This window comes from Gastrolobium bilobum, unplaced genomic scaffold (genome assembly GCF_033153095.1).
Source record: "Gastrolobium bilobum isolate Gb01-03AN ecotype WA unplaced genomic scaffold, APGP_CSIRO_Gbil_v1 utg36184, whole genome shotgun sequence".
In the NCBI taxonomy this organism is placed as follows: domain Eukaryota; kingdom Viridiplantae; phylum Streptophyta; class Magnoliopsida; order Fabales; family Fabaceae; genus Gastrolobium; species Gastrolobium bilobum.
The window spans coordinates 70,682-93,229 of NW_026897702.1; the positions used below are offsets into that span (position 1 = coordinate 70,682).

The following is a 22,548-nucleotide window of genomic DNA, read 5'->3' on the forward strand; positions in this document are numbered from 1 at the left end:
AAGTCTTAAAGCTTTTAACAAAGCCACAAGCCCTTAATCTCATGATTCTGGCTTAATCCATTAAATACAGAAGTTCAACTTCATCAATCTAGGGTCTACAAACCCCCAATAGCCTACTGTATGCACAGCACAGCTACTGTTCTGCGAAATCCCAGAATATCTGGATACTCCTCGGGACCATATCCGGATATGCAATATCCGGATATCTCACTGTACATATCCGGATATTCAATATCCGGATATCCCGAATCCCATATCCGAATATACAATATCCAGATATCCCAAAACCCCATATCCGAATACACATATCCGGATATCATATCCGGATATTCCACGGGCAGATATCCGGATATTTCACGACAGAATGCAGTTTCTGCATTTCCGTGAAGATATCCCTTAAAGGTTCCCTTTTACCGATTTTAAACACCTAATCATGCATTTCTAGGTGTGTTAAGCCTAGACCAACAACAAGTCATCATCTTTTAACATTAACATGCATCAAGCTTCCATTTTTAAGCCTTAAAACTCAAGTTAAAGGTTGGTACAACATACCAAGACTCAAAACTCAGAATGGAGATGCTCTTGGAGCTCACTAGACACCTCCAAGATTCTGCCTCCCACTGCACACGAAAATGGTGCACCAAGGTGGTTCTTTTACACAACAAGGAGGCTCCTTGAAGCTTCAAAACACCAAGAACAAGATGACTCCTCTCAAACCCTCAAACTCAGCCCCCTCACCAGCTCAACACAGAAGCTGGAACCTCAGAAAAGACCCTCATTTCACTCCCACAAGGATGCTCTCAAGTGTTTACAAGGTTAAGAGAAGGAAAATCAAGAGTAAAAGCTTGAAGACTCAACACAAATGAGAAGGAAGCACAAGAACAATGACCAGCAGCTGACCACACCAGAAACTCACGTAGAAGAGAGTGGCACCTAGGGTTTTGTGCCCATAATGGGAGTATTTATAGCCAAAACTCACTTAAGCACGCAGTATTAACTTTAATTGCTACGCTTAGCATTTTAATCCCAAACTTTGGATTATGAAACTACATGATTTTCTAAGAATTAACATATTTTTCTTATAATTTTCTGAGCAACTTTTCGGTACGCGCTTTTCCAAGTCAGTACCGGTTTCTAGCACCAGTTCTCATTATTTGGACTTGAAACTCGTTTTACAAGTCCTACATATTATTCTAGTAATTATCATGCACTTACTTTAATTTTCCGGGATACTTTTTCGCCACGCATTTATACCGACTAGCAGAACCGGTATCTGCACTTTTCTTCTTAAAAGTGACTTTCAGCATTCTTAATCACTTATTATCTTATTATGATTATTAAGCCTCATAAATACTTATTAGGGTCAATTATGGAATCATCTCTTATTTTTGCATAATTAATTAATTAAATCCCTTAATAACGGTGCAGGTTCTTACACCCGGAGTGTATGGCTATCTCCATGCGGATTATGTTCTCGGAGACTATTATTATCTTATATGAGTAATATGAGATAAGGAAGTATCCTGCATTGATTGGAATGCTAGTATAGTTGAGGTATTTTATATAAATGCACAAATAAGAAACATTTGTGGATGCTCCTAGCACAGGGAAACTGGTGGTAGGTTCCTTATTACTGCATGGATCATAAGGGTAGATTCTCTTATCGGTGGGTCATTTACATCTGGGGCCCTTAGGACAGCAAGAGCTCGAGGGGTTTAACCTAGGGAAGTTCTTACCCACTGTATTGGGAGGATTGTGTCATGTAAAGAACGCAAGATGTGATATCGGGTAACTTTAAGTGAACAGTAATGTATCAAATGGAATATAATATATGAGACGTCATGAGAAGGTATTTGAGGTATGAGTCCTGAGCACTAGGGGATGTGCGTAGGTGTACACCGAGTGTGGTGACATGAATTTTGAGTTCCAAGGAAAGTGTGAAGTTTATTGGGGATTCTTGCCCTATTGTAAAGAATAGCAACTTGTTAATATTGATGAATTGAGTGAATGTATATTAGAAAGGACTAATGAAGAAGAAATGTGCAGTTAAGATGGTGACCTGATGGCCTTTCATGAGAAGTTAGTTGTGATAGAATTAGGTGAAAATGTTTAATAAGGAGCAGTAACTTAAATTATGATGATTAAATAAAGGATGATAACTCGATGGAGTGACTTGAAGCACGGTATGTGATACATGCTAAGTGAGAGGGATATATCCTTTGGAGATACACGGTATTGATAAAATTTTAGAGAATTTTTAAGGATGAAATTAATTCTATGTGATAGAACGATTATGTTTGGAAATGGCCAATGTGAGGAGACTTTTATGGGAGGATTATGATATAGTATTTTGAGTTGGACATCCATGATTAAATGTCGATGATTACGAAATTGAGGTGCAAATAAGTGGAACATATGCTTAAATTACAACATTGGCATTGAGTGAAAAGTTAGAAATAGTTAGTTGGTGAAAATATTAGGGATGAGGCCTTTGATACGGAAGGCATTGATGGATGTTGAGTTTAGGCTCTGAGAGGGCTAAATTGATAGAGTTTAGATGGTTGAGTGATAAATAGATTAACCGGGAGTGTAAATTATAAATATGATGTTGTAGACTGATAGGTTCATGAATGGAATTGTGGGTGAAGACCTTGAAATGACTGACAGGGAGTATGAGCTGTTGTGAGGAATGTTAGCTTCGTATCCCAAAGAGAAAAATATAGTGGTTATTATCTAAGAAGATGTGGAGACACGGGATGAAGTAAAGTAAAGTATGTAAAAATGAAATGTAATGCGAGTTGGGATTATTAGGTGCTGTAGAATGCCATTGAAACTGTAAGGTATGCGCTTGTGTGCATGCTAAGGAAACAACGAAATGGTAAGATTAGTAACATTAATGGAAAGGACTGGTATGTTGGTGTATTGTTGAAACAGTAGGGACAGCGAAAAGATTTAAGTATTAAAGAAAGTGTAAGTTGGAAATATTCCAGGAATAATCAGTAAATATACATGAGAAGGTTAGAGTCTATTATGATAACGGTTAGAACGACCTTGGGTCCAAAAGATAGATAAAGATGATAAGGAAGTGAGGTTAGGTAGACGAATTTGTAACATAACTAAATTATTACCTATAAATTAGTGAAAGTGCGACCGTAAACCATGGAAAGTTTAAAGTATTGTGAATTAAAAAGTCATAGCACCATAATAGACAAGTATTGTGAAGGATTGGGGGAACGATAGATACTGCAAAAAGGAGGTTGCGTCTGTGATTAAAGTAAAATGAGAAGGACGTACACCTGAAAGGGCTACTTGATAGCGGAAAGACGAGATTCTCCGGTTACATCCCGAGTTACGGGATCAGTAGGATGCTAATTTTGCGGAAAAAATTTCAAAAAAGAGGGGTGAGTATAACACCTCACATTTCTAAATCATATATTAATATATTAAATGAGGATTAAAGGGATGGATTAGTGAAAATCCTGGAAATTAGACTGAAATACAAAGAAAGGGTAAAACGATAAATAGCCACACACAACCCTAGAAAGATTAAAATCGAGTAAGAGGTCTCAATTGAGGAAAATAACCCTGGAAATGGATTCAGAACGAAAAATTGAGTGGATAGTCAAGTTTTAAAAAATTCAGTGAATAGTGTTTTTACCGAGTAAAAATATCGCGGTACAGTTGCATCGTAAAGCGTGTCGATTGAGTTTTGAGCTCTAGGTTTTGAATAAAGTTATAAATGGTATATAGAACTAGGAAATGTGATTTCTGATGAAAATAGATGGAAATTAGTAAGTTTGGGGAAGCGTGCCTACGACGCGCGTAACAGCTTAAAACAGCATTTTCTCCGACGACCGGAAAACTCAGGATTCATCTGATCAAGGGTAATTAAAGGACAATGGTTAATGTTAAAAATTAGAGTTTCTAAATAGGTTGTGAATTTATGGATGTTTAGTGGAATCGGAGGAAAATTCGAATTAGTTTGAAATCGCGTGAGGTGGCGGTGGGACCCACCCCACTTAAATCACTTCAGACACATGGCAAGACACTATTCATGATCATCTTCCCCTCCCTTTCTCTCTCCAAAAAATGAACCCACCCTCCTCCATGGCCAAAATTTGCTTGAAACTTTCTTTCTCCATAACTTCATCGATTCTTAACCGAATCGGACGATTCTTGTCTTGAAATTCGATGGAAACGACCACCCGAACCCGTTCCACCGATTCGTTTCTCTTGAAACCCTCTTTATTGTGAGAAAACTAACCTGGACAGTCACGAATTTTGGGAGAAAGTTGGAGTTTTGTGGTTGTTTGCTCAAGCTATTGTTTGAGGATCAATTTGAGGAGTCTTGTGACTTGATTGTGGGTAAGATTCAACACCTTTTGTTGGTTAATTTGGTATATCATAATTCATGAACCCTAGACTTGGATTTGATGATTTGTGTTGTTAGAGAGCTCAAATGGAAAATGTGTATAAGATGATAATGTCTTAGAATGACGTGTTAGAGCTATAAATGCAATGAAAATTATTGATGAAAAATGTGATTTAACTTAGGAAAATTTGGAGAAATGTCATGACTTTGTATTTTTGGATTGTGTTAGAAGTGTGTTGGGAGTTGTTGTGTAGTTGTATGATGATATAATAGGATTGTATGAGATGTGGAATAATGAAATTGGATTGAAAACCTCTTGGGAATTGCCTTGGTTCAATTCGGCCATTTAGGGAAAAGTGAGGGATTTCTGTTGAAAAATTATTTGGGTAATTTGTTGTCTAATTAAATGGTAATTGGATGGGATGTGTGGTGGTTGGAAGTTTGGAAAACCAATGGAAAAATAATTGGTAGTGTTGAGTGGCTAATTGGACCTAGAGCAAAATATTAGGCAAAGCGACGTTCTAAGGACGAAAAATAAAAGTGGCACTTGATATGGCCTTTTGGTAGCCTAATGATTCCTAAGAAAATGAGAAAGAAAATTTTGAAAAATAAATTGTAAAATAAGCCTACCTTAGCCGAACCTACATGGTGTACGGGAGGTTTTTGACGTTTTTCGTATTTTGATAGAATTGTCGTGTATTGATAATTCGTACTTGGTTGTTGTAGGTTGTCGTGCGTTGATTTGAACCCCGAACCGTGAGTTCGGTGGGTTGCCCTTGGTCCTGGACCAAGAGGGATTGAGGTAAGTAATTGGAACCATGCTTGTGTAATTGATGACTTGCATGTGTTGTATGAATTTTAAGTAATTGGGAATGTCCTCTATGTAGGCATTTCTTCTGTATAAAGAGCTCAGAGAATATATTATTGGGAGCTAAGTGAAGAGGACTAAACAGGTAACCTCTTGGTACTGGGGCTTAATCCCCTTGTGTGTTCCACCATGCCCGTTGAGGGTGATGGTAGGAAGTGTATGTAAGTAATGTAGAATAACACGATCATGCATTTATTATGTATGTTAGTGGTACACTAGATGTACCGAGTCTCTGGCCAGTAGACAGTTTTGCCTTCGGGCGTTTCATACTTCCACTGGATAAGTCTCCGAGAGGGAGTTCCAGTTGACCTAGGGTCGTGGTGTGTGATCCGGATAGGAGCACACTAGGAAGTCTCGGGTGTATATGGATGGGAGGGGTGGCTTGGTTGGATGTTCTAGGAACACGCCTTGGTTAGACCCGTAGGCTTATATGCCGAGCCATTAGGCAGGACATTGTGTGGTATTGGTAGCTACCATTCCAGCTTCGTCGTATTTTGTATCCCTATTGTTCCCAGTTTCTCTAAATCTCTTGCTATATCTCGTTTTTCAAGATGTTGTTTTATATTATTTATATGTATCGAAGTGAGCCATTGGGCGGATTTTTCTCCGGATCCTCTAGGTTACTGAGATATATTTGTATATCTCACCCCGTCTTGGGGGCATTATTTCAGGAGGTAGCAGTGGTGCAGAAACGGCGGGCAAGAAGCCCGTAGGATGACTAGCCGGAGTATCATTAGTATTTTGCATTTTGATGGCCATTGGGCCTAGACTAGACTTAGGGCATGAACATGTATATGTTGATAAGATGAGAGTTATAGTCATATTGTTCATGTTATTTTTGCCTAAGTTTAGTTGTATTAGTATTATGTCATGTAGAAGTTTCTTTATATGTATTATTTGGAGATTTAAGTTGTAAGTGTAATATGTCATGTGAAGCCTTGTAAATTATGCATGAGTTGATGTAATTATGAAGTACTTGTAATCTGATGGAAGGGCCTTAGGCCTATTTTAGGATTATGATTAAGTGTATGATTAGCAAATTCATGCAATTGGACTTTGATGATTGAAACGTATTAAGTATTAATAAACAAAGCAATGTGATACGTACTATATAAGTAAGATAAACTGTGATGGGTTGTAAGTGCCCTAAGGCATTGTTGGTCCTTGTGTGTGCCACCTAATGATTATTAGGACATTTGAGGTTCTAAATCACATTAGCAAATTTGGAGATATTTGTAAAAATAAAGGAAACTCTGACGAATTTTCTGTAAATTGGCAAAGTTTAGGTGAACTTCGAGAGAGTATATCTCCCTCTACAGAGGTCCGATAGGGACGTGCCATATGCCATTTTGAAGGTTGAGATGTCCTCTATCTTGTGGTAAAATTCTGGGCTGAGTGTCGTCCTGTAGGAGGCAGAGAGTGCAGACTGCCCATATGCTCACTGCACATGTGGCAGTTCTGGATCGATTTTGGGAAATTTATTCTCACTTCGTTTCTTGGTCAAATTAGGTGTATGATATATAAAATTGAAGATTGAGGAGTCTAGTTTATGGTATAAAAATTTTAGAGCAATTGGTTGAATGGATTTTCTGCAGTAATTCGTTGAGTGAGGGATGTTTGGAGCTGTTTTGGGGTTGGCTGGCAGCTTTGCTTGTCCAACTTCAAACGGCGATATCCGGAGCAAACGAGATCGAAATAACTCGTGTGATAGCTTCCTAGAAAGGTAATTAAGTGTAGAATAACATATCAAAATATGAGAGGTTCTCGACATGCGGATTATCCGCAGAAATTCAGAGACCGAACCATGTTCGGATAAGTAGAAAACGTAAAAGTGAGAAATTGGCTAAGTGGGTTTATGGGAACCCCTTAGTGACTTGTAGTAAGTAAAATAAGTTATAAAAGTATTCCAAATAAGTATTCCGCGAAGAGTTTACATTTACGGTCACAACTTTTAATTATTATACTTTTTATTGTTTTACATGCTCGCGTAATAAACGGAAAAAGTTTACTCTCATTTTTATAAATAAATTGTTGTGATTGTAACTGCGCTTAATATAATAATTAATGTTAACAATACCGGTGTACAATGGATTGTTACAACTTGCGCAATTGGGTTGAAATTAAGAGAGCAAATGTGTTTTCTCTTAATGAACTGAGGAACGTTCTACATCATAATATATTTTTCAGCCAACAGCTTTTGACCCAACACCAAGAACAAGCATGTGGCAACTAAGGAAGAAATCAAAATTCAGAAGGAGAAGATGAAGACATAGAGGTGAGACAGGTCATAAAAATCATTGGGAATCTCTTGGTGACCCAAACAAACCATGTGGTTCACAAAGAGGTGGAGAACCCACTGCTGTTCTAAGAGAGAAAGAAAGAGATACAAAATTTGGGAACGATGAGGAAGCTGTAGATGAGAGGAAGTCATTGTTGAAGGGGATGTGTGAACCATCAAAGCTACAACTGTTGAAGAAGATAGAGCACCCACTACCATTGCCCAAAACTCCAGATGTGGGTGTTCTTGAAAAGGAGGAGGGTTCTACGCAAGAAGGAAGAAGATGGTTAGAGGAGAAAACTGGGTAATAGAGGAGCTTAGAAAAATTGGGCCAAGTTGCTAGCATAATTAATCAAGCCCAAAGTACTTTCAATGGGGTACCAACCCAATATGACCCAAGATAGCGTATCTTCTATCAAGGACGTACAAACCCCAGGCACCATCAGAGCCAAACTCGACGATGCCTTCAAAATTGTTAATGGCGACAACTGCGAAATCCAAACCCAAAGACAGAAGGATAAAAGATAGATAAGTATTGGTTGGTGATAGCTGCGAAATCCAAACTTAAATCCAAATATGATACTTCTTTATGCTTGGCACTCAGTGTATTGGTTGGCAATAGTGGAGTTTGGGTTCCGAAGAATCTCTTTCATGGAGTATGCAGGGGAGGTACGTTTGACAACTTTAGTGGTGGATTTTATGCATTCTCGACCAAGTAAAACACTTCTTATGAAGGAGGAGACCGACATGCTCCTCAAGAGTTTAATGGATGAGGGTTGTCCTACAAGGAAAGGTGTTGATGACCATGTATATCCCAATTTTATGGATGTAGAAGTGATAGAGGTTGTTCCAGAATTTCTAAATATTGATTGAAGTGGTTGAAGTGGCAAGGAAAGCCAACAACATTACTAGTGCAGAGACCCTTTATTCACAAAACCACACGACAGAAGTGAATAAGGGCAATGGGATCCCGGTGGAGGTTATATAGCCTCGTGCATTAGTTGGCCATTACATTTCAAGCAATGGGACCCCGAAAAATTATCATCACCTTGAGGGCAATGTGATTGTTAGGGGGGAGTATTGATATGATCCTAGTCAGCAAAGAATTTAGAAGGGTGTATAAAAGAAAGAGAAGCATGGGAGTATTGCATAATTTAGAGTCAGCAAAAGTTGTTAGGAGTGGAGGTTAGTTGTGGGAAGTCACATTAGATGGCATTGGGTCATGTTGGGGGAGTTGTTTTTATTTAGAGGAAGGGGTTAGTATTCTGAAGGGCATATAGAACCTTGGATTGGGATTGAAACTTGGGAGAGAGTGAGGCCTCTCCAATTGTCTCACATTATCATTTTCCTTTTTTGCATTGTGTATTTTGTTTTCCATATATGTTCACTATTATTTTTCCTTTCCTTGTAATTGTTGTCTCTGTTTACTGTCATTTGGTTATAATGTCTCTTTGTAATCCCATGGATATATGAAAAGCTTGGTTTATCAGACCAAAATTTCTCATTCTTTGTTGTTTAGTTTATTTGTTTAAATAAAATAAATAAAGACCTTCAATACCAAATAGACTAAACAACAGAATAGGAAATATTGGTCTGATAAACCAAGCTTTTCATATATCTATGGGATTACAAAGAGATATTACAACCAAATGATAGTCAACAAAGACAGCAATTACAGGAAAAGTAAAAATAACAATGAACATGGAAAATGAAATACATAATGCAGAAAAGGAAAATGATAATGCGAGACAATTGGAGAAACCTCACTCTCTACCAAATTCCAGTCCCAATCCAAGGTTCCATATGCCCTCCCCTCCTCTAAATAGAACAAGCTCCCCCAACGTGACCCAATGCCATCCAATGTGACTTCCCACAATTAACCTCCACTCCTAACAACTTTTGTTGACTGAGTAATATTCCCTTGCTTCTCGTTCTTTTATACACTTTTCTAAATTTTTTGCTGACTAGGATCGTAGCATATTGACACCAAAGCACCATTTGACCATTCTATAAAAAAGAAGAAGAAGAAAGCACCATCTGAACAACCTTTAGCAAGAATTGAGCTGGTTAGTAAATAAATAAATAATACACTACCAACAATTTAAGAAAAATTTGTCGGAATTCAAACTACAATACTCTCTGACCCCAAGGATAGGGGTGAGATAGATTTTATAAAACCCTTACCCTAATATTTTTATAAAGGGTTAGTTTCTCGAACTCGAATTCGCAACCTTCTAATCTCAAGAACAAACCTTACTGCTACGAAGAAAGGCTGACCCTAAAAAGTAAATGAAAATTATAATATACAAGGAAAGCATCTTTGCGCAAGGTCACAAGCCCTTGAGTTAAATTGCCTTTGCTTTCTTGCAGCTTCAAATCTACCTTTCACTCCCTATTTACACACTTTATCTTCACTTTGGCATTGCTGCACATAGAAGAAATAACTTATCCTTTGAACTAATCCCTTTAGACAAAAACCCTCTTCATTAAGTAACTATATTATATTAACACACACACGAGATCCTTATGCCTCATGAATGAGTTAAGAACCAATCCACGTTTGTTCCTTCAAGGTTACTAACTGGGATTAATCAGCTTTGGACAGATAAGAAAAAGCAAATCCAAATTCTGCATTATTGTTTACCATTTAGCATTCCATGGTTCAGACTAGTTTATTCATATTTTATAATCATTGAAGATAAAACTGAAACAATTACAACCTTCATTACCAAAAGAATTTCCCAGCTTTACGTTAGATCAACATGAAGCTTTCCCTCCATCCTTTTCTGCTTTCCCATATTGATTTACTAAAAGCTCATGCAGCTTCTTCATCAAATTATTCCTTTCTTAAACCCAAGTAGTTTTAAGAGCTTCTAGTGTGTAAGAAAGTGAGACAACCATTACTACGTTTTCTATCTTTTGCTTTCATAAGTATAATTTTGTTGCTTCAGAAGCGAATATTAGGTTACTTGTGGATAACCACTTAAGCTTTAGCTTCAGGAAGAAAAGGATATGAAGCTGGTAGTGGAGGTTATTGATGCTCATGATCTTATGCCCAAAGACGGTGAGGGATCAGCAAGTCCATTTGTGGAAGTAGACTTTGAAAACCAACTAAGCCGAACCAGAACTGTCCCAAAGAACCTCAACCCCACTTGGAATCACAAACTGTTCTTCCATTTAGATTCAACCAAACCTTACCATCACCAAACTATTGAAGTCTCAGTCTACCATGAGAGGAGGAGACCTATTCCCAGCCGAAACTTCCTCGGAAGGGTAAGAATTCCTTGTTCTATTCTAGTTAAGGAAGGTCAAGAAGTTTATCAAACTTACCCACTAGAGAACAAGTGGTTTTTCTTTTCTGCGAAGGGTGAAATTGGCCTGAAAATCTATATTGCATCCCAGTCTAAACCCAAAGCTATCTCTTCCTTTTTTCCTTCAGAATTAGAAAAACTCTCACCTTCAACTTCGCCACAACTACCAGAGTCTACAACTACTAATATTCCTCATTGTACTCCCTCAACCACAGAAAATTTAGACCTTACTGACAAAACATTAGAAGCTGAACCCAAAGCTGAAGGTCCTGAATTTTACACCTCAAAAGCAACCACAGAAGAAGCAGAAGAAGTATATTCAACTTCAGTGACAAACTTCCCCCCTGCAACAGGTAAGTTTAGTGGGATTAATACTGATCAATATCCAAAGAAGGAAAGCAAAGAACCTGTCCTAGAGATAACTCAACAACTACACAAACACCAAGTTCTCCAGCAGCCAATGATTTCAATAAAGAGACGACAACGAGGTACTCCAGTCACAATGCACTCAGTTAACCCCCAAGTTCATCCCAGTAGCCAGCACTCAGTTAACCCTCAAGTCCATCCTAGTAGCCATGATGAAGACTACAATCTGAAGGACACCAATCCACAACTAGGGGAGCGGTGGCCTAATGGTGGAGCTTATGGAGGAAGAGGGTGGATGAGTGGTGGTGAAAGATCCACAAGCACATATGACCTTGTTGAGCAGTTGTTCTATTTGTATGTTCGGGTAGTGAAAGCCAGAGATCTTCCTCTAAGCACTCTCACTTCAAGCAGCGATCCTTACGTGGAAGTGAAGTTGGGGAACTACAAAGGAAGAACAAAGCACTTTGAGAAGAAATCAAACCCAGAGTGGAACCAAGTCTATGCTTTCTCCAAAGACAGAATTCAATCTTCTGTTTTAGAAGTCATTGTGAAAGATAAAGAAATGATGGGCAGAGATGAATATCTTGGAAGGGTGGTTTTTGATCTCAATGAGGTTCCAACCAGAGTTCCACCAGACAGTCCACTGGCTCCTCAGTGGTACAGACTTGAGGAACGAAGAGGAGAAGGGAAAGTTAGGGGTGATATTATGCTTGCAGTTTGGATGGGAACTCAAGCTGATGAAGCTTTCTCAGATGCTTGGCATTCAGATGCTGCCACTGTGTATGGGGAGGGTGTTTTCAACATCAGATCAAAGGTTTATGTGTCACCAAAACTGTGGTATCTAAGGGTCAATGTCATTGAAGCACAAGATGTGATACCAAGTGACAGAAGTCGCCTGCCAGCGGTTTTTGTGAAAGCTCAGATGGGAAGCCAAGTACTAACAACCAAGCTATGTCCAAGTAGAACAACTACACCAATTTGGAATGAAGATTTTGTTTTTGTGGCTGCTGAACCATTTGAGGAGCAATTGACAATAACTGTGGAGGACCGTGTGAACCCTTCAAAAGATGAGGTACTTGGGAAGATAATCTTACCATTGACGCTCTTTGAGAAGCGGCTAGACCACCGGCCAGTTCATTCTCGTTGGTTCAATCTTGAGAAATTTGGTTTTGGAATGCTAGAAGCTGATAGGAGGAAGGAGCTTAAATTTTCCACCAGGATTCACCTGAGAATTTGCCTTGAAGGTGGATACCATGTTCTGGATGAATCCACTTTGTACACAAGTGACCAAAGACCAACTGCTAGACAGCTATGGAAGCAGCCTATTGGGATACTTGAAGTAGGCATCTTAGGAGCACAAGGGCTTCTCCCAATGAAGATGAAGGATGGTCGTGGCAGCACAGATGCATATTGTGTTGCCAAGTATGGCCAGAAATGGGTCAGAACAAGAACAATTCTTGACACTTTTAGTCCCAAATGGAATGAGCAATACACATGGGAGGTTTATGATCCTTGCACTGTAATAACACTGGGGGTTTTTGACAATTGCCATTTAGGTGGAGGGGAAAAAGGCTCTGGTGGCAGTGGAGACCGGGATGTACGAATTGGAAAGGTAAGGATTAGACTCTCAACAATGGAAACTCAGAGAATTTACACACATTCTTACCCACTTCTTGCTTTGCACCCACATGGTGTTAAGAAGATGGGTGAGCTTCAGCTAGCAGTGAGGTTCACTACCCTCTCAGTAGCTAATATGGTTTATATTTATGGGCAATCCTTATTGCCCAAGATGCATTACTTACATCCTTTCACAGTTAATCAAGTAGACAATTTAAGGTACCAAGCCATGAATATTGTAGCTGTGAGGCTGGGCAGAGCTGAACCTCCCCTCAGGAAGGAGGTGGTGGAGTACATGTTGGATGTTGATTCCCACATGTGGAGCATGAGAAGAAGCAAAGCTAACTTCTTTCGTATCATGTCACTTTTCTCTAGCATAATCACAATGGGGCAATGGTTTAGCCAAGTTTGCCATTGGAAGAATCCCATCACATCAGTTGTAGTTCACATTCTTTTTCTGATATTGATTTGGTACCCAGAATTGGTACTTCCAACTCTCTTTCTCTACATGTTCTTGATTGGCATGTGGAACTATAGGTTCCGTCCTAGACACCCACCTCACATGGATACTAAACTCTCATGGGCAGAAGCAGTTCACCCAGATGAACTTGATGAAGAGTTTGACACATTCCCAACTTCTAGATCGCATGATGTGGTAAGAATGAGGTATGACAGGCTTAGAAGTGTAGCAGGTAGGATACAAACAGTTGTTGGGGACATAGCTACACAAGGAGAAAGATTTCAGTCTCTTTTGAGCTGGAGAGACACCAGAGCTACTAGCCTCTTCTTAGTGTTCAGCTTTTGTTCAGCTGTGATTCTCTATGCAACACCACCAAGAGTAGTGGCTTTGGTAACAGGTTTGTATTATTTGAGGCATCCAAGGTTTCGCAGCAAGCTGCCTTCTGTACCCAGCAATTTCTTCAAGAGGCTACCAGCTCGAACAGATAGCATGCTTTGATACATAGTTTCACACTTCATGTTGAATAATTGTATTAATTTCCTGTTGTACATCTTTGCAACTTCTTAGCATTCATGCTGTTCAAGATTAATCTTCGCAGAATGTTACTTGGGATAAATTTTAGATGCCAGATTATGATTATCACTGAATTCATCCTTTGTAAAAAACATTGTCATGGAGGCTATACGTATCATATTTTTGCCAGTTCTGTAAACTTACAGACAATATCAATGGCACCGGTAGTTTTAAGTTTGACATACAAGTAAATCAAACAAATGAAAAGCACACCAAAAAAGAATTCAATATATTTGGTTTATAGAGACTATAATAGCTGGACATGTCTGTCTAACAATAGCTACAAAAAGACTAAAGAAAAATGAGCAGATGCAGGATTCCAAAAAACATTAGAGAAGAGAACCCATCCCAGTTACGGAAAAATGATATTTAAGTGAGAAAGTCTCTTATGAAAACTGGCGAAGGGAAGGTACATTCACGGTTAATGAAAATTGCAAATGCCGTGTAAACTAGAGTAATTTTAATTCAAGAATAGATAAACCCCTATTACACTTTAAAAACTTTATCCTTATACCCAATTACATTCCAAAATATATACTAAAAAAAAAAAAATTACATTCCAAAAAGAATACCAGTAGCCATCGCAACACTGCCGCTAGAACCAGAAACAAGGCCCAGACCACCCGTCTGGCCCAAATAGTATCCTCCAAAAAATATACAACAATGCAAGGCAATGGCCGAAAAGCTCAACATTAAGACATAATTTTAATACAAAATCACGGAGCAAGCATCACATAGCATATAATGCATTAGTATGAATTTAAATATCAACGATTTTTTGTTTTTTTTTTTTGGGAAGGGGGGGGGGGGTTTAATTAAGGTACAAATAATAAAACTATTGATGGAGACTAGGAGAGCGAGCGAGAGGGAGGTGGAAGATCTTCTGGAACGCAGTGTAAAAAAGGCAAAAGAAAACGGAGTAGAAGACTCGCATATGGGCGATGAGATGAACGAGGAGGAACTGAACGAGGAAGGAGAAAAGCCATCTGGCAGAAAAGATCCCCTAAATAGTGAGAGTTCATACTCTCCAGTAGACGGCAAGAAGTTGGTCTCCTACAAGGATATAGTGCTGCAACTCAATGGAGAAGATGATGAAGGTGGAAACGACGAGGATGACTGGATGTCGATCCAAAGAAAAGAAGAGGATGACTTTGGTAGAATGGAGGAGGAAGTCCCGGTGGAACAGAAGAACCCTTTTTGTCCGGTTTATCACTTCTCTATGGCTCAACATAAAGAAGATTGCAAGAAATGGCGAAGTGCTCTGATTATAAAGCTTTTAGGGAGGAAAATCAGTAATAGATTTCTCATATCAAGACTACTGAGGCAATGGAGTCTGAAAGGAAGGTTCGAAGTCATAGATTTGGAAAATGGTTATATTCTGGTTAACCTACATGATGGGAATGATTATCATCATGTCTTGCATGAAGGCCCATGGGTGGTTGCTGAGCATTATGTGACTGTTCAAAGGTGGAGACGCATTTTTGATCCCTTTGATGAGAAATTGAGAAGATTGGCAGTTTGGATGAGAATCCCTGGGTTACCGCTGGAATTTTACACAAGCCAACACCTCTGGAGGATTGGGAACCTATTCGGAAGGACCTTAAAGATTGATAGGAACTCACTGAGAAAATAGGATAGTGGAGAAGGGGAGTATACAGAAAAGGAAAGGTATGCCCGAATCTGTGTCGAAATAAATCTGAGAAAGAGTTTCATTTCACAGTTCGAGGTGTTAGGGAAGACCCTGTAGGTGGCTTATGAAGGACTCCATTTAATTTGTTTTAAATGCGGAATGTATGGTCATAGGCAAAAAGCTTGCATAGGAGGTATCCAGAGTGCTAGTACTGAAGGGTTTTGTTCTGGAAGCGGGGAGAAGCAAACTGCTGTTGTTAGACCGGAAGTAATGGCGGGTGTTGATAAAGCTGAGGCCTTTGGCTCTTGGATGGTAGTCCAAAGAGGAGCCAGAGGTAGTAAACTCAAGTCAGTCCCCCTTGATCACTCCTGCGTTTGATAGTAGAAAGGAAGAGCTAGCTGTGGTGGCCGGAGACAGAGAAGGAAAAGGTGTTAGAGAGGAGGAGACCGGAGAGGACTCGAATTTCCAGTTCGCTGCGGGTGTGACAGAAGAGCAGATATGCAGGCTGGGGGCTACGAAAGGGGAGCAGGTAGTAGGAGTGGGGAACAAGTTGACTTCTATACCTGAGGCAAAAGGTACTAAAGGGGTGTCAGCGTCTGCTGATAGGACTGTCGACAGATCTGTGGGGCCAAGTCTCAAAAAGGCCGGAATGGGGGGCCCAGCTTTGATGAAAGTTGAGCAAAATAAAAAAGTTAAAGGGCCTTCTCGAAGTAGGCCCAAAGGAAGTGCTGCTCGGGACTCAAAGCCCATTGGAGCTAACTCTAAAGATACCAAGACGGGGGAAAGTCCTTCGAAGCTAAAACCTGAAACGGAAAAGAAAGAAAATAGAGAGGAAGACAAGGAAGTGTTACAAGTGATGAACTCCATGACTAAGGAGCAGAAGGAGCAAGCTCTGGAAAGAGTGATTTCTTCCATGTTAGAGCGAAGAGGGGAATTTCTGCTTCGAAGGATCCGGCAGTCCAAGAAAGGAGTAACAGGGGAATCAAGGATGGTGGCTATGATAAGCCAAGAACTATGAAGATTTCTCTTTCTGAGAATAGGGACCCTAATATTGGGATTCCTTTGCTTATGGAGTGTAACCCTATTGGGAATGACATCGATGGGACTGGCAGTTCCTTACAACACTGCCACGCTCCTAATTCTGTTTAATGAGGAATTGTAGAGGTGCGGGTAAGAAACGCCTCAAAGGAATGCTACTTATATCAGAAAGCATAGAATTGATATTGTTGTTCTTCTGGAGACCCGTGTTAGTGGGGCTAGAGCGGCTAAAGCTATTCGCAGCCTGGGCTTTGGTAATTGCTGTATTGAAGAAGCAAGAGGTTTCTCTGGAGGAATTTGGATATTGTGGAATAATCCTTTGTTCTCAGTGAACCTAATTGAAAAAAGTACTCAGTGTGTACATGTGATAATTGTTTGGAACAATGGTGAGAGCTTCATTTTCTCTGCTATTTATGCCTCTCCCAACTTTGAGTGTAGGAAGTTGCTTTGGGAAGAACTTCATAATTTCGAGAATCAGGTTCAGGATCCTTGGATGCTGGCTGGTGACTTCAATGAGGTGCTTTCCAGGTTTGAGAAGAAAGGGGGCACCGATTGATATAAACAGGTGCTCTATGTTTGGTAATGATGGATGATTGTAGGCTAATTGACTTGGGTGCCTCGGGCCCAACCTTTACTTGGAGAGGTCCCAAATTTGCGCATCTGGATCGAGTTTTCAAGAGATTGGAAAGAGTTTTGGCGTCGCCCTCTTGGAGAACTAACTATGATGAAGCTAGAGTGAGAATTTTGCCTAGAGTGTTGTCTGACCATGTTGAGAAAAATAGTCCCACATTGGTTGTATGGGCAACTAATGTGAGGTTTATAAGTTTTGGGTTGAATTGGTTCTTTACATGGTATGAGAGCCTCGCCGTCCCCCACTTTCTCTTGTGGCGTTTCTTAGCACAGGTAGGCTGGGCTTGTTGCATTGTCCACTCTTCAAGCCCAGTGGGCTCTCGTGTGAGGGGGCGTGTTGAGAAATATAGTCTCACATTGGTTGTATGGGCAACTAATGTGAGGTTTATAAGGCCTTGGGCACTCCCACCCTTTGAGCTAGCTTTTGGGGTGGTGTATCCCAAGGTTCTTTACAGACCACAATCCTTTGCTTATAAATTTGTTGGCTGAGAACGATAAGTGGGAAGATAGGCCCTTTCGTTTCTTTCCAGCTTGGCTCGAGCATCCTCTTTTCTCGAAAGTGCTCAACGAAAATTGGAATAATGGTATAGAGACGAGTAAGAACCTGGAGGCTCTCGCCCCTATCCTGAGTGAGTGGAACTCCTCCAATTTTGGTAATAACTCGAGGAATAAGGATATCATCCTCAGGAGAATATCTGGAATTCAACGCAAGTTGGCTGAGGGATCTAACTATTTCTTAGAAGGGTTAGAATCTGAGCTAAAGTGGGAGCTGGAGAAGACGCTGGACATGGAAGAAAAACTCTGGTATCACAAATCCAGAATGGTTTGGATCAGGGATGGGGATCGAAATACAAAGTATTATCATACTATGGCTATCTCCAGAAGAAGAAGATATAATCCATGTTCTGAGAGACTGTAAGAAGGCTAGGCCCATTTGGAATGCCTGGCTCGCGGGGGTAGGCAGGATAACTTCTTCTCTTTGAACGCCTCTGAGTGGATCAGGAAGAACATCACTAAAGGCTGGATTCACTATCAAGCTATGAGCTGGATGGACATTTTTTCCACCACTATCTGGCACCTTTGGGTATGGAGAAATAATGAGGTACATGATCCTCTCTACAGTAGACCCTTTGATCCAGTCCTCACTATTTCAAAGTTTATTGCTGAAAAAAGAGAGGCAATGGGGCACTTGAAACCTCAACTCTGCTTTCCGGTTTCTACTGCGGCAGAAAGGTGGCAACCCCCTCCTCTGGGTTGGTGGAAGCTTAATGTAGATGGGGCGGTGAAGTCAAACCATAGCTTTGCTACTTGTGGCGGTATGATTAGAGATGACAGAGGACAATGGATTAGAGGATTCACCTATAAGATTGGCATTTGTAGTTCGTTGATGGCAGAGCTGTGGGCTATTCATATAGGTCTCCAATTTGCTTGGGACAGTAGGGCACATCACCTGATTGTCGAGTGCGATTTAGCGTTGGTGATTAATGCTTTATCGAGTGATGGCAATCGATACAATACCCAAATGGTGAACTGCATCAAGACTTGGTGCTTGGAGGAATGGGTTGTGCAATTTGTGCATGGTAAGATAGGAAGAAACAACAGTGCTGACTGGCTTGCGCTCCATGTTGAAGCCAACGAGGACAACCTGGTGATCCACCAAGAAGTTCCCAGCGGATTGGGACAGTGGCTAGCTTTGGATGCTGGCGATTTGCTAATGTAGTTTTGTTTTGTTTTGGGCTTTTGCCCCTTATTGTACTAATAATAATAATAATAATAATAAAACTATTAAGACCAAAACTGGAAGTAAAAAAACTGGAAGTAAAAAAGCCTTGCACAATGTTTCATTACCAACGAATGCATAAATAACAGCACAATTATTAGGAACAAGTAGAGATCTTTATCAACCAATTCAAATCGTAATGACCGGACCGAAAACAAACTGAAAACCAAAAAAAAAATCACTAATTTTAATCGGATTTGATCAGTTTTTGAATTGATTGATGAAAACCAATCAAATCCAATATATTAATTCCTCTCTACCTACTTGGATCTTTCCCCAATCATAATCCAAAAAAATTTAAATCCAAAACTCATTAACCCATCAACTAAACCAAAAAAAAAACTTAATCACATCTCATCAACAAAAAACTATAACTATATTATTGTTTACTGATGCTTTTGTATTTCAAAAAAAAAAATTATAAAACCTATACAAAAGATGTTATTTGCACAATAATTATGCAACAAATTTTTGAATTTTCAAACAATCTAAAACCGATCCAATCCAAACCCAAAAAAATTGAATTGAATTGAATTTAAAAAAAAAAAATACAAATCAAATGTATGATTGCATGATCAAACCAAAAGAATTGGATCGGATAATTTTAGCTTCTAAAACCAATCCAATCCAAACAGCGAACCCCCCTAGGAACAAGTTCAACAAAAACTGAATAAGGAAAATAACTTTGTCTCAAGAAGACTAGCTCACGAGGCTTCATTACCAATTACATTCCAAAAAGAATACCAGTAGCCATCGCAACACTGCCGCTAGAACCAGAAACAAGACCCAGACCACCCGTCTGGCCCAAATAGTATCCTCCAAAAATATACAACAATGCAAGGCAATGGCCAAAAAGCTCAACATTAAGACATAATTTTACTACAAAATCACGGAGCAAGCATCACATAGCATATAATGCATTAGTATGAATTTAAATATCTACGGTTTTTTTTGGGGGGGGGGGAAGGGGGGCTAATTAAGGTACAAATAATAAAACTATTAAGACCAAAACTGGAAGTAAAAAGCCTTGCACAATGTTTTCATTTCCAACGAATGCATAACAGTACAACTATTAGGAACAAGTTCAACAAAAACTGAATAAGGAAAATAACTTTGTCACTCTAGAAGACTAGCTCATGAGGCTTCATTCCTGCCTTCAACGAAAACCTGGCACCCAAGTAAGACCTCATGTCCGGAACACTCTCAATGGCTTTTAACAAAGCAGTGTCCACAGTTTTTTGGTCATCTTTTTTTTCTTGGGGAAGCACATTTTTCTCCTACATTGGGAAAAAGATAACACAAATCAGCATCTCAGAAGCATCTGAAATAACTTGTAAAATCATCAATAAAACAAAAGACTGACAAACCAACCTCCTTTTCTGCCTCAAAGAACTCCCCTTCTCCCTTCTTTTTCTTTTTCTCTGCTTCCTTAGCAAAGTACTTGTCATCGAATTTATCAACATTAAAACCAGAGATATCCACCTTGGTAGATGTACCAATGACATACGATTGGTTCACCCTTCTCAGTGGAACCCCATTGATCTTAAAGGGACCTTAAATGGCAAAGACAACAACATGAGAATAAAGACCAAAGATAACTAAAGAACGTAGTCCCGGGATGAAATAGCGAGAGCCATTAATTGAGGATGTAGAGATTGATTCATCAATATTATAACTAAATCTAAAATGAAAATATACCCCAAAACACATCCAATGACACAACCACTAGCATTTGCAAAAAGGAAAATGGTCTGAAAGAACACAAGATTAACTGTGGGATTAGATTAAGCTTATTATTCAAAACAGCTTACAACCAAAATTTTACCAAGAGAACTTTTGGGAAAAAATAAAGAAATTATTTCCAAAAATTAAGTTTTACAAACATGCACCAAGGAAAGCTCTGTCGGGAATCAGCCAAATAAAAGTTCTTTTAACACCAAAATATGCTAATCCAAACACATACTAATTATTTTGAAAAAGCAAGCAAACATAAAAAGCAGCAAATGTATGCTAATTATTTATCAAAAGTAAAACGAGGAGACATACTAGAGCAAACAATGTTAACAAAAACTAGTTAAGCAGAAATTAATCTCATCACATACACACACCTGTGACAAGAAGCAACCCGGATGGAAGCTGCTTCAGGAAAACAACCCTCTTTCCTTTAAACCTCCCTGCAAGCAGAATCAGCACTGTCCCTGGAGTAATGCTAGCCCTGAAGACAAAAGCAAACCCAATTTAAGACCCCATTTGCCCCCATAAAAAAAGCAATAATAAAACAAGACAGGACGGGAAATTTTAAGTGGAGAAAATTCCATTTTATCATTCAACATTTAAACATTGACATTGCTCATCCCAATCTACACCTCGTGCCAAATCCCAGGCTGACAGCGGGGGTAAAACACACAAAAGCAACTATTCTATTACAATTTCTAACAAAAAAACCACTCAATCAAAAAGTACCAAAAAACAAAACACAACAATAAACACCCAGCATAGCTAGCATATCAAACAATCAAATTAAATTTATATGACAAACACACAAGCACATAAGGGTTCATTTATCAGTTAACATCTAGCAATGACATGACTTATCCTAGTCTGCACCTCATTAAAGCTAAAAATTAAAAAATAAACAAAAAATCCCTCCTAGCTAACGAATCAAATTAGAAACTAAAAATAAAATAACATAAAACACACAAACACAGAGAGATTCTTATAAATGTGATAGATAGAGTTAAACTAATCACCGGAGTTTTGTGGGTTTTGGCTTCCGCTTGTTGACGAGTGGCTTCTTCACATCGTCGGCGGGGTAAAACTTCGGTGGCTTCTCAGCCGTAGCTTCGGGCTTGGGATTAGGATCGTGACGAGGGAAAACGCCGCCGTTTTTGGCCTTAATGGCCCAGATGCCCCTCTTGTGGTACATCTGGGACCTCGAGTACTTGCCAATTCCCCTTATTAGATCAGGGTTCCTCGTCACCCTTGAGTTTCTCGGCTTCTTCGGCGCCATTGCTTCTGCTGCCAATGCTGCAAAACCCTAACCCTACTTATGTGAACTCGAAACGCACCGTGTAGTATATATATGTAAGAGCTGGGCTGGGCTTACCCAAAGGATTGAGGATCCTCGCCTCACACGCCCAAGCCGAGCCCGTTCCGTAAATTTTTTAAAAAATTAATTTGAATTTAATTATAATGCACGGTATATATCTATGCAACACTGACACTTCAAAAATTCTGACGTGTCGTGTCCGACACTTTTTGACACTCCGACACTTCTCGACACTCCAATACTTATTGCAAAGACTCAAAAAAAGTTCAAATGTTACGTTGCGTTGCATTTTAAGTTTCAACTATTAAATTCGTTATATTACGATTGTGATTTTATTGAGTTTAATATAAACATTTGGAATATATCATGTTTCTTTGCAAAATTGATGGGTATAATAATTTTAACTTTATTTTTTTGTTAAATTATTGAATACTAAATATAATATACATTACATAAATTAAAAATATTATATAATATCAAAATGTGTTCTAACGTGTCGAAATTTAACATTTTTTAGAATTAACGTGTCGGAGTATCGTGTCATATCTGTGTCGTATCTCATGTCCCGTGTCGATG

General features: G+C 39.2%; 3 protein-coding genes across 3 annotated transcripts; 2 read left to right on the forward strand and 1 right to left on the reverse strand.

Moving 5' to 3' along the window:
* The first annotated feature begins 10,530 nt into the window (after positions 1-10,530).
* Positions 10,531-13,770, forward strand: LOC133309390 (FT-interacting protein 1-like). The gene has a single exon (XM_061510149.1). It carries the CDS (start codon positions 10,531-10,533, stop codon positions 13,768-13,770), a length of 3,240 nt encoding a protein of 1,079 aa, XP_061366133.1.
* Positions 13,771-14,686: 916 nt separating this feature from the next.
* LOC133309393 (uncharacterized) lies at positions 14,687-15,478 on the forward strand. The gene has a single exon (XM_061510152.1). It carries the CDS (start codon positions 14,687-14,689, stop codon positions 15,476-15,478), a length of 792 nt encoding a protein of 263 aa, XP_061366136.1.
* Positions 15,479-19,805: 4,327 nt separating this feature from the next.
* LOC133309389 (large ribosomal subunit protein eL6-like) lies at positions 19,806-21,960 on the reverse strand. The gene is made up of 4 exons (XM_061510148.1): positions 21,674-21,960; positions 21,032-21,138; positions 20,295-20,476; positions 19,806-20,200 (listed from the first exon to the last, which is right to left on the reverse strand). Exons 1-4 carry the CDS (start codon positions 21,931-21,933, stop codon positions 20,045-20,047), a joined length of 705 nt encoding a protein of 234 aa, XP_061366132.1. The 5' UTR covers positions 21,934-21,960; the 3' UTR covers positions 19,806-20,044.
* Positions 21,961-22,548: the final 588 nt, after the last annotated feature.